At 43.3% G+C, this 12,676-nt stretch overlaps 1 protein-coding gene and 1 pseudogene across 2 annotated transcripts; both read right to left on the minus strand.

The window, feature by feature from the left end:
- Positions 1–870: 870 nt before the first annotated feature.
- LOC142443327 (ATP synthase F(0) complex subunit f, mitochondrial-like) lies at positions 871–1,137 on the minus strand. 2 transcript variants are annotated; one of them, XM_075544767.1, is made up of 2 exons: positions 1,017–1,137; positions 871–899 (listed from the first exon to the last, which is right to left on the minus strand). In XM_075544767.1, exons 1-2 carry the CDS (start codon positions 1,135–1,137, stop codon positions 871–873), a joined length of 150 nt encoding a protein of 49 aa, XP_075400882.1. The 2 variants fall into 2 exon arrangements, with proteins under 2 accessions (XP_075400882.1, XP_075400881.1); XM_075544766.1 differs by having other exon boundaries at positions 871–1,137.
- Positions 1,138–10,129: 8,992 nt separating this feature from the next.
- Positions 10,130–10,865, minus strand: LOC142443328 (geranylgeranyl pyrophosphate synthase pseudogene; annotated as a pseudogene).
- Positions 10,866–12,676: the final 1,811 nt, after the last annotated feature.

Genomic DNA, 12,676 nt, shown 5'->3' on the forward strand with positions numbered 1-12,676 from the left:
AAAAGTACCTGGGACCTGGGCATGTGGACCTATTACACGCCAGGTACCCTCAGCTAGTAGGTATGTAAGACAGGCTCAGGGAGGAACATAACTTTTGCCTCCGGAAGCCCCTGGGGTTGAGCTCAAAGATATCCAGCCTGTGCTAACACGCTGACTCTGAAACCTCCACTAATGGCTTCTTAGTTGCTGATTTGTCCACATCCGGGCCTCACTTTCATTCCAGGGTATATTTAGATAGCCACACGCCCAGGGTGCCTGGTCAGGATTTAACCAATTAAGTCAGCACGGGGTGTGCCTACTGTTGTTATCACGAGTGACTCTTTGAGGACTTACTTCTCCCTGAGTGGAGAGCCCAGTGTGCGCTGAGAGGGAGATCCTGGCACTGGACCCACAGGATGTCCCTGGGATTAACATCATTACACTTAAGGGGTGAAGCTGCAGCTCCTACTTGAAGTATGTCTTGTGAGGTTAAGTGGTTGGTTTACTGGAAACTCAAGTAATCACAGACCCAAATATTTTAGGGTTAGAAAGGTGTACTACATCTTCCTCAGAGCCCTTAAGTCTGAGGAAAAAGTCCAATATTGTGAAAAATGGAGATCATGGTTCCAATATAAGCACTTTTAATTTGATACGACCTCCATCTCTAGTGACATGAGGGTCCCTGGGAAAGAGGGAATGGAGGGGATCAAAGGTAGAATAACCAGTCATTTATTTGTTTCATTAAACATGGTTTCACTACATCTTTTTTTTTTTCAGGCCTGCACCTTTTATTGGGCACATTCTCAAGGGCTCTTGCCGGGTGGAGGGGAGGGGGTGGTGGCAAGGCAAGTGGCCAGACCAGGAAAGCAGGCCGCCCTCACCGCGGCGTACTCAATGGTACTTCCTTAACCGCTCGTGTTTGAGCTCCTTGTAGGATAGGCAGTAGCTGAAAACCACATAGGCCGCCAACACCATGGACAGGCCTGCGACGCTCCCCTTCCTCAAGTTGACATACTTGCTATAATACCGATCGTAACCTCTCCGAAAGGCGCCGACAATGCCCGTCGGGGTGAAGTCCCGCATCAGCACCCAGCTGGGCAGCTCCGAGATCCTGACATCCAGGAGGCGCTTCTCCTTCAGGGTCACCGGAGACGCCATCTTTCAGTCCTGGGTGTCCGCTGCGCTGGGCCGTGCGGGCGCTGCTGTGTCGGTTTCACTACATCTTTGAGGGAGAAACCAGGATACGCTGTGACCTGCAAATTAGTGAGTGAGTACTTGAGCTCTTGGTCAACTTGGTTATTGGGTAACACATCCCAGCATATGTCTAATAGCAGAGAAGGCTCCCTAAGTGTAGGACACAGTAGAGCTGAAAAACATGAGTCCTGTGATGGATCTCAGTCATAATGCTTTTTGTCATATTTAAACATTTGTATATCCCTTCCGTTTGCCAAATTTCACGAACCATTTGTAAAAGTTAACTGTAAACAGAGGATGTGTTGGTATTTCCTAATTTTGCATGTCTACCTCTCGCAGTCTCTTACATTTAGGTAAAATCTGGGAGAGGAGACAGATCCACACACATACTTAGCAGCATGAGTTTTTTTGGTGTGTTAGGTTTGGTGCTTAGCTTAGGGTTTTAGTGTGTTAGAGACAGAGTCTGTACCTAAGATCGGAAGCTAGGTCCTGAGATTAATCAATGTTCCTGGTTCAAGAAAAAGAATCAAGGGATAGAATTGGGTTAATTGAGATGATTTGAGATTCAGATGTTGGTGGAGAGATTAAAAGTCATTACGTTTAGAAAGTTTCTGCCTAACAGATTATGTTTCGAGTTGATTAGGAGCGTATCTGTTAAGGTTTCATGATGTAGAGATACAGTTTAAGGATTAGAATATTCGAGGTAGTTTCTGAATTTGAGATTTAGGGTCATAAGGTTAGGATTAAGTTGATAGACTCTGATTCAAAGAATTAGAATGAATGCATTAGGTTAGATTAGGGTGCGTGGTCATTGGATTTGTTAAGCACATGTTAACTTTGTTGTGGCATCAGGAGATGCTCAGGGTGTTAGTGGAAGTTCTGGAGTATGAGTGGCTTTTCATCTAGTTATCAGTGTGTTGGAAGGATACTCAGCACATTAACGTATAAGGATTAATGGTTTGGGAGAAGGTGATAAGCAGTAAATGCATAGGGATTGAAGTACCGAGTTAAAATTGTGGACTGAAATGTAGCTGACAACACGTTTCAATTTATCAGCTATAAATAAAAAAGTTTTATATTTGGATGAAAAGCTCTGTTAATATCAATCAGGTCAAATTGTCCAATTATGGAGTTTCGCTCTCTAGTCTCCTTGTTGAGTTTCTTTCCCTGTGATCTCTTTCTCGGTGAGTGGTGTGTTAAAGTCACCCACTATAATTGTCGAGTCTGTGATTTCTTTCTTAATCTTTTGGAGGGTTTGGTTGATGTATTGAGCTGATCTCTCATTCAGGGAATATATGTTTACAATGCTTAGTGGATCATTGTCTATGATTCCCTTGAGCATTATATCGTGTCCCTCCTTATCTCTTTTTATGGTTTGCACTTTGAGGTCAATTTTATCCGAGATTAGGATTGCAACCCCTACTTTTTTTGTATTGCTGTTTGCTTGGTAGGTCCTTCTCCAACCTTTAATTCTCAGCCTAATTTTGTCTTTAGCCTTGAGATGTGTCTCCTGCAGGCAGCAAATTGATGGGTTGTGTTTTCGAAGCCATTCTGTTAGTCTCAGTCTTTTAATGCCTGAGTTCAGGCCATTGATATTCAGGGTTATTATCTCCATGTGCAGACTCTGATGTCATTTTACACCTTTTGTGTTGGGAGTTTTCCTACTTTCCTTTCTCATTAGTGTGTGTTTTGTGTGTGTATAATTCTTGACTTCTTTCTATCCTTAAGCCATTGCTATGTTGGGGTCTGTTTTCTCTTTGTTGTGCTCTGGGTGAGGTTGTTCTATGTGTTGGTCTCTTATTTGTGCTTGGTGAGTGTTGTTCTTCTGCCCATACTGAGTCGGTGAGAATCTTTTGTAAGGCTGGGTTTGTTGTAATGTATTTTGTGAGTTTTTCCTTGTCTGGGAAGACTTTTACTTCTCCATCGATCTTGATCGATAATTTGGCTGGGTAGAGTATTCTTGGATTTGTGTTGTTTTCCTTCAATTTTTGGAATATGCTACTCCACTCTGCTTTTTTTCATAGTTTCTGCTGATAGGTCTGAGCATATCCTTATGTGGAAACCTTTATATGTGATTGCTTGATTTTCCCTAGCTGCTCTCATGACTTTCCCCTTTCCCTCAAAGTTGGATAGTTTCACTATTATGTGCCTTGGTGATTTCTTCTTGGGGTCCTGTCATGCTGGTGTTCTTTCAGCCTCCTGGATGGTGGCCTGGTTTTCATTCATTAGGCTGGGGAAGTTTTCCTCCAAGAATTCTCTTGCCATTGTTGCAGATGACTTTTCTGTTGTGTCTTCCTCTGGTAGGCCAATAATTCTAATGTTGTTCTGCTTCATAGCATCAGACATAGCTCTTAGGTTTTCTTCAGCTTATCTAATGCTCTTATTAGAATTTTGTTCACGTTTATTAAAGTCTGCTTGGCTGTCCTCCAAGACACTGATGCGGTTCTCTGATTCCTCCAATCGATTCTCAAGGAACATGATTTTGCTATTCTTTTTCATTATTTCCTCCCTAAGCTCCTGTATTTGCCTTCGGTGTATGGCTTTTATCTCCTCTATCATTTCATCCTTTTTCTGTATTGTTTCCCTCATATCCTGCATGGTTCCAAGCAGCATTCTGAGAGTTTCTTTGTATGGCATCTCAATATCTGCTTCTTCTATGTATGTTGCTATGTTCAGGACATCTTCTGCCTTTGTCTTTTATTTCTCCTGTGTTTTCGTTGAGGTTGTTGGGGCTGATGGTTGTTTGCATTGAGTTGTTTAGAGGGACCAGGTGCCATTTTCTAGTCTCTCTCTGAAAGACTTATAGGAATACTTCTTTGAACTGCCTACAGCTGATTTTGCTATGGGATTAACCTACCACTTTATCTTCCTGTGGCTTCCCTATCAGAGAAGTGCCCCAGGTGGCAGGTCAGCTGCCTGCCCCAGTGTTGCAGAGGCTGGGCTGAAGTTCCTGCTATTTGTTTGAATGTTGATATGTGTTGCCTGAGCTGCCAAATGTTTCCAGGTACACCGGAAGGACCTCCCTGGTGAGAAGTCCGAGGAGTATCCCCGGGACAGCAAGCAGGCCTTTCCCTAGCCTTGGGCTATCTATGCAGGGTGGAGCTCACCTATCTGGGTGTGGCCCAGGCGCAAATGCCCTAGGGCAATGGGAGTGCCTGTAAATCCACAATGGAGTGTGAGAGAGCAGGGAAGGAATAGGAGGGGGAGAAAAATTAAGAAGTGAGATTAGACTAAGCAAGGGTATAGGGAAGTGAGGGAAGCAAAAGCAACTATGTTGCTGAGTCCCACTGCCTGCCTGTGGAGCTGCACAGGCTTACTCCCTGCCCCAAGCCCCAGCAGCAGTCCCCAGCTGAGCCCCAAGAAGAGTCGCAAGAAAGCTGTTGAGCAGCCTCTGAGAAGTGGGGGGACAGAGAGCAGAGTTGTTAACAGACCCCGCAGTGTACCTGAACCCTGTTCCCTGCCTGTGGATGTGTGGGGGTTTGGGTTTAGTCCCTGCTCAGACAACACGGTGTGGCAAGCTGTGGCCGTGCTGTGAAAAAGTCCCTATGCAGCCCTCCAAAGCTGTGTGGGAATAGAGAGCAGAGATGCAAACAGAAGCAACAATGTATCAGAAACGGATCCCTGCCAGTGGAGCCGCAAGGGTCCTGTCCCTGCCCTGAAGCAGGTAGGTGAAAACTGTGGCTGTGCTGAGACCAAGCCCTGCTACAGGCTCCAAATGGTCCCAGTTCCGGCAGATACAGCAGCTGGGCTAGTGTCGAGCCCCAGCTGGCTTCCACTGAGGTAAGCCAAAAGCCCCCAGCCCCTCAAAACCCCGTGGATCTGTGCCTACTTAACTTTATGATGGGCCTCCTGTGATCCAGTGGCATTGAATTTCCCTCTAAGCAACTCTCCTGGGCTGGATTCTGCCGAGTCCCTCTGGTATGTGTGAGAAATATTGATTTTTATAAGAATGATCATGTCATATTTCTCATAGTGTGTGGCCGATTTGTTAGAACCATTCTCCTTCCAGATAGCAATCAAATGCTTAATACCACCAGCTTTATGTTTCTGTGTCGACATATGCATAGTATACAAACATACATTTATATTCATCTACATTAGCATGAGATGGGCATCAAAGGTTTCTGGGAAAATTCCACTTCTTCATGTTTTATTGATGTACCTATTCTATCTCAAAATTCACTTTAATTGAGTAGATTATAACTCAGGTCAAACCTTTAGGTCCATGTAAAAAATCACCTGTATTTTTCTGAGACAATAACTCTTTAGAGAAGTAGAACACTTTAAGTTTCTCCCTTGGGATACATGGTGATTTAGAACTGATGACCTTGTAGTTGTCAAGCAGTATTCAAAGAGAAATTGGCAATTAAATTAATCCTTGAAGTTTTACAACAGTAACAAATATAGATTATGATTAGAATATCAAGTTAGAAAGATATAGGGCAAAAGCCAGATATAACACTAAAGATGAAAAGAGGACTACTTTCCCCTTCACCACTACACCAGGTGAGTAGGTTTGGGCTGCAAATCATGGTGCTGTTGAAATGAACAAAATTGATCTCCGTATTTAAGATGAGGCGATCTAGGTTTATAGAGATTAACATCCTCAAGAAATCCTATGTAGAACTCCACTCTGTAATTCTTTGTCACTATAGTTTCAAATGGACTAAAAAGCAGGGTTTGAGTATGTGTAGACTGTGTGTTCATTGTGCACAATTAGTTATATATATCACATATAACAACTCATCTTTATATATTTATAACACTTATTACATATAACAACATAAGTCTATATGTGTATGTAAATATACGGTATTAAAGATGATAAGACAATTTTGGCTAGGAGGGCTTATCTATAACTATTTTTTAACATTTTATTAGGGACTCATACAACTCTTATCACAATCCATACATATACATACATCAATTGTATAAAGTACACCTGTACATTCTTTGCCCTAATCATTTTCAAAGCATTTGCTCTCCACTTAAGCCCTTTGCATCAAGTCCTCATTTTTCCCCTTCCTCCCTGCTCCCCCCCCCATGAGCCCTTGATAATTTATAAATTATTATTTTGTCATATATTGCCCTATCCGTCGTCTCCCTTCACCCCCTTTTCTGTTGTCCATCACCGAGGGAGGAGGTCACATGTAGATCCTTGTAATTGGTTCCCCCTTTCCAACCCACTCTCCCTCTACCCTCCCAGTATCGGCCCTCACACCCCTGCTCCTGAAGGTTTCATTCACCCTGGATTCCCTGTGCCTCCTGCTCCTATATGCACCAGTGTACAACCTCTTCTCTATCCAGACTTGCAAGGTAGAATTCGGATCATGATACTGGGGGGAGGAAGTATTTAGGAACTGGAGGAAAGCTGTATTCTTCATCGGTGCTACATCACACCCTGACTGATTAATCTCTTCCTCTACACCCCTCTGTAAGGGGATCTCCAGTGGCCAACAAATGGGCTTTAGGTCTCCACTCTGTACTTCACCCTTCATTCCCTATGGTAAGATTTTTTTTAATGATGATGCCTTATACCTGATCCCTTTGACACCTTGTGATCGCACAGGCTGGTGTGCTTCTTCCATGTGGCCTTTGTTGTTTCTGAGCTAGATGGCCGCTTGTTCACTTTCAAGTCTTTAAGACCCCAGACACTATCTCTTTGAAGAGCCGGTCACCATCAGCTTTCTTTGCCACATTTGCTTATGCACCCCTTGGTCCTCGGCGATCGTATCATGGAGCTGTGCAGCCAATGATATGAATTTTTGTTCTTTGATGCCTGACAACTGATCCCTTTAGGACCATGTGATCACACAGGCTGGCGTGTTCTTCCATGTGGGCTTTGTTGCTTCTGAGCTAGATGGCCGCTTGTTTATCTTCAAGCCTTTAAGACCCCAGACACTATCGTTTTTGATAGCCGGGTACCATCAGCTTTCTTCACCACACTTACTTGTTCACCCGCTTTGGCTTCAGCAGTTGTGTCGGGAGGGTGAGCATCATAGAATGCCAATTTAGTAGAAGAAAGTATTCATGCATTGAAGGAGTGCTTGAGTAGAGACCCAGGATCCTTCCATCACCTTAATACTAAACCTATAAATATAGACACAGATCTATTTCCACATCCTCATATATATTTGCATGCACATGTCTTTGTCTAGACCTCTATAAATGCCCTTTGCCTCCTAGATATTTCCTCTATTTCCCTTGACTTTCCTCCTGCCCCACTATCATGCTCCGTCCCCACCTGGGTTACAGCTATACCTCTTCTTTATGTTACCTTACCCTTGATCATTCCCTACCAGGCCTGTCACTCCCCCCTCACCACCAATTTGGATCTCATGTTTTTCCCTTGTCCCTGGGTTTGTTAACACCACTTCCTTACCCCCCACCTCCGCTTCTCCCAAGTCCCCCCGGAACTGTCGATCCCGTTATTTTTCCTTCAGACAGTTCATCCAGCCTATCTTTTTATCTGTAACTATTAAAGAAGGATCTCACCCAAACATTTATTTGCTAGAGTCACTGGCAGGTTCTGAATTGACACCTTTTATGCTGTGAGCTGAGTGCTTAAACATCTGTATATAAGACAGAGTTTAAAAAGACTCCCCAATGGCACAGTGTGTAAAACACTTGGCTTCCACCCAAAAGGTTGGCAGTTCAAGCCCACCAGCTGCTCTTGGTGAGAAAGACAGAGTTTAATATCAAGGGTAAGTGTATATCAAGAAAGCATCCCAACATGCTTAGAGTCAGGTTTGGATGCATTTGAATTGTGGCTACTTTCCTGCTACCCTAACCACCATAAAGGGAAGAGAAGGAAATTTATTTTGTTTACTCTCTACGTCATAATGGAATGCTCTGCAATAAAACAAGCATTATCTTAAATCTGTGCTCCCGGGAGAACTTATTCACCTTAACACAAAAAGTCTTTAAATTATCTTAAATGTTCCAGGCTAACCTTTATAGAGATTAAATGCCATTCAAGACATATACTCCAGCGAAGTTCAGACCTTGGTTTTGTACTTCTTCTTTTTTAAATCATTTTATTGGGGGTTCATACAACTCTTATCAGAATCCATATATATATATCCATTGTGTCAAGCATATTGGTATATTTGTTGCCATCATCATTCTTAAAACAGTTGGTTTCTGCTTGAGCCCTTGTTATCAGCTCCTCATTTTCCCTCTCCCTCCCCACTATCATGAACCCTTGATAATTTGTAAATTATTATTATTTTGTCATATCTTACACTGTCCAATGTCTCCTTTCACCCACTTTTCTGTTGTCCATCCCCATAGGAGGTGATTATATATAGATCCTTGTAATCAGTTCCCCACTTTCCACTCCACCCTCCCCCCAAACTCCAGGTATCGCCACTCCCAGCACTGGTCCTGAAGGGATCATCTGTCCTGGATTCCCTGTGTTTCCAGTTCCTATCTGTACCAGTGTACATCCTCTCATCAAGCCAGAATTGTAAGGTAGAATTGGGATCATGACAGTGCATGGGGCGGGGAGAGGAAGCATTTAGTAACTAGAGGAAAGTCGTATGTTTTATCATTGCTACATTGCACCCTGACTGTCTTGTGTCCTCCCTGAATCCTTCTATAAGGGATTTCCAGTTGCCTACAGATGGGTCTTGGGTCCCCAATCTGCACTCCCCCTCATTCATAATAGGATTTTTTGTTCTTTGATGTCTGGTACCTGATCCCTTTGACACATTGTGATCACACAGGCTGTTGTGCTTCTTCCATGTGGCCTTTGTTGCTTCTGAGCTAGATGGCCACTTGTTTACCTTCAAGCTTTAAAGACCCCAGATGCTGTATCTTTTGATAACAGGAATCCATCAGCTTTCTTCATCACATTTGCTTATGCACCTGCTTTGTCTTCAGCGATCAAGTCAGGAAGGTGAACATCATGAAATGCCAGTAGTATAGAACAAAATATTCTTGCATTGAGAGAATACTTAAGTGGAGGTCCAATGTCCATCTGCTACCTTAATTTTAACCTATAAATATATGCACATAGGTCTGTTTCCCCATTCTCATAAATATATTTACATATGTACATGAACTCTATAACTGCCCATTTGCTTCCTAGTTCTTTCATCTATTTCCTTTTTTCATTTCTCATGTCCTACTATCATGCTCAGCCTTCATTTGGGTTTCAGTAATTCCTCTCGGTTACATTACCCTTGATCACACTCTATCAGGCCTCCTACACCTTCCTCACCACCGATTTGGATCCCTTGTTTTTCCCTTGTTCCTGGGTTTGTTAACACCACTTCCTTTTCACCCCCTCCCCCTCTCCCAAGTCCTCCCAGAATTGACAGTCCTGTTGTTTTCTTCTCCAGATTGTTCATCTAGCCTATCTTATTTAGACAGACCTGCGGAGATAATAACATCCACAAAAACAAGACAGAGGAAAACAAAGCAACAAAAGAAAACAAAACAACAACAATAAAAACAATTACCACAAAAAAAGCCTATCTATGTTCAAGGACTGTTTGTTGCCCTTTAGGAGTGTTTTCTGGTCAAGTCTGATAGGGTGCTATGCCCTAGCACCAAAGTCTATTTTTGGTATTCCCTCCAGACTTTGTTGCTCTGGCCCCCTTGCTGGTCTGTTGCATACCCTTAGTGTTTTGCCTCGGTGTGGTGGAGTCAGATAGGGCCGAATTCTAACACTGTGTCTCCAGTGTTGTCTCCTGTAGAGCTATGTGTCAGTAAGGGATGCTATATCACATAGTGGGTCCTGCCATAGGGTCCTCTCTGTGGATTGGTTGCTGTGAGTGGGGATATTGTCTTCAAGGCTTGCTGGGCCAGGGTGTGTTCCACTATCTTTTCCTAGTCCCTTCTTTCAGAGTATTCTGAATCTATTCAAAAGAACCTACATTTTCTTGCACTGAGTAAGGTGGTGTGGCTGGCACCTGAGCGTGGAGAATTGTTTGAAGTAGGGCAGGGAGGTTCAGTATTTCTTAACATCTATGTTTTTGATTCTCTGGTGCAAAATGTTCTGTACCTGGGTGCTTCCAGACCTTGACTAAATAGCATGAATTGTAGGAAACGAGCGTTTTCTTTCAGTTAGATCTTCAAATAAGCTTTTGTTTTCACTATAGTTTTGGGAGTGTGCATTAGCATAATCATCCCTAATTTGGAAAAAGAGCCCACGTATATTACATAGAGGCTTTACGTCTTCTTTGTAATCAGAGAACAATTGCAAGAGTCCTCCCATTAAAGGGCCCACTGGTCCTTTGTGGGATCATGGCTTTATATTCCTCTTCAGTGGGACAAGAGCAATTGTCCCTCCAAGGGTAATTGTCTAGGTCTTGTTCCTGATGGAGTTCTAAAAGACGGTGGGTAAAAAGTTTCCCTGTTTTCCTGTATCTGAGTGATCAAAGGTCAAGATTTTCCCCAAAGAAATAAAATATATATAAATAGCAAGTGGTGACAAAAGGAATTTTATTGATACTGTGAGCCACTGTCAAGCCAGGTCTAAGTTCTCAGTTGTCTTTGTTATCATCAGTGAGCAAACTGGCTTTATGAGACACTTTGGTCACTTCACTAATAACCTGTAGTTTGTCTTCTGGAACTTTCAGTCAATGATTAAAAGCTTCAGAAAGCTTGATTTTTACTTGTTTACCTGGTAACTGAAGTAAGTTGGGTTCTAGAAGACTTCTTTGGATTCTTTCTTGAGCAGTCATCACTGTTTTATAATTTCAGAGCAGATGGTTTAAAGTGGCTATCATGGCTTGCTCGGTACGGGTCTGGAAGCAGCTGTGCTCAGGATTAAGATCCCACTTCACAGCTTAGACCACAGTTCCCTCTGACCCCGATTTGACTCCCTGCCCTACTTCATACAATTTTCCACGCTCAGGTGCCAGCCACACCACCTTACTCAGTGCAAGAAAATACATCATCCAGTCCCCAATGTAATTGTTCTTAATAAGTTACTTTATTTAAAACATATTTCTTATTGCAGTTGGTGTTTACTAATAATTCATTTATTTGGAAGGATGGGATCAAAATTATCCTACTTTGGAAATATATTAATTTCAAAATACATTTTCCACACTTTGTAACACAGAAAGCTGGGTTCCTGGATGCTGTCATTAGGAAAATATGTTTGAAATTCTTTACATTTTCAGGGCAAGTAAAATCTTTAATGCGACTCTTCCAGACAACGTTTCTAACTCCCACAAATGACCTTTCCCTGCTTGGGTCTATTAGGAAGGTTTGGGGGCAATATTGATGGGGTTCACCTGAGTAATTCAGAATAGGATTCCCTAGAGAGGATCCCACTTTCTATAAAATGAACCACATGAAAAGCAGGAGGAAGGATGGCATTGCCCACAGGAGTCACGGATGGATGAAATTCTCCAGTCCTATGATCCCTGCACAGTGGACTCCCCGATCCAGATGACAGCTACTCCATCAGAGCCTGAGCGTGGAACCGTGATGCACTTCCCAATCCACAGAGTAAATTAACATAACTGTTCTTGGGCAGGAGGCTTGCTTAATGGACTCAAGTGTCTCTGGGGGTTCCTTCAGAACTTTGGGCTCACTCACCCTGGAAACTGGTGCCGAGTGCCTCCCGGATGAGGCTTGCTGGAGTTGGGTGCTTGAGCGGAATGCCTTCCGTTTGATATTTATAACACAGTGGTATGCGCTTCCGGCATATATTAGCGACTTGACTGAACTTTACATGTCCTCATAAAGAAATCAGTGACGTTTCCACTGGCACTACTCTTACTGGAGTTGCTCTGAAGGAGTTGCCACGGGTCATATCAAAAAGGAAGAACTTTATTGTGCCCACACGTGTCGCAGTGAGTCTGTATCCAGAAAGTGAGCCTTCACACCTGGGGTGTTGAGGACTTTCACAGGAAATGGGTCACTCACAGGAGGCTGTTGGGATTGGCAGGCCAGTGGAGGACAGCAGCTAAAAAAGCCAGGTGAGGTTATATTAGTGGAGGGTGTGCTAGCAATGTCAGGGGCTTCCTTTGAGGCCTGTTGTCTCTGGAGCAATGAGTTGTCCCTGCCGCATTACAACTTGTCCGTGAATTGTGCAGCTATTACAATGGATAGTAGAACCTAGATATGTTCAATAGTGAACAGTAAGATATTGTCCTATCCATAAGAGTTTAGGAAGTTAGTCTCTTCTGTATACAAGGAAAGAACGTTGTCCTTAGGTCACAGGGATACACAGAGCTATCTCTCGCACTGGGGAAACTTTTCTCAAACCCAGGAGTGCAGGAGCATCTGAGTGGAGAGTGGCCATTTCTCCCGGGCAAGGCTTCCTTCCTCATGTGTGACATTCACAATGTCATTGGCTGTGCGCTACAATCCGTAGTGGTTCCCAACTGAGTATTTGCATCTTCTAGACAACCCCCAGCATCACTTGAGGAGAAGCAATGGAAGCGCTGGGAGGTGATCATTTCCTCTGGATTTCCACCTCTCCTTACATGTGGTCCACTTCAATTTCCTCTCTGTCAGGACAAGGGAAACACAGGAACAA

The sequence above is a fragment of the Tenrec ecaudatus genome, chromosome 3, assembly GCF_050624435.1.
Source record: "Tenrec ecaudatus isolate mTenEca1 chromosome 3, mTenEca1.hap1, whole genome shotgun sequence".
Taxonomy (NCBI): domain Eukaryota; kingdom Metazoa; phylum Chordata; class Mammalia; order Afrosoricida; family Tenrecidae; genus Tenrec; species Tenrec ecaudatus.

What these genes read in the sequence shown, in the direction of transcription:
- LOC142443327 (XM_075544766.1), bottom strand. Translation starts at nt 1,137, where the DNA reads ATGGCGTCTCCGGTGACCCTGAAGGAGAAGCGCCTCCTGGATGTCAGG.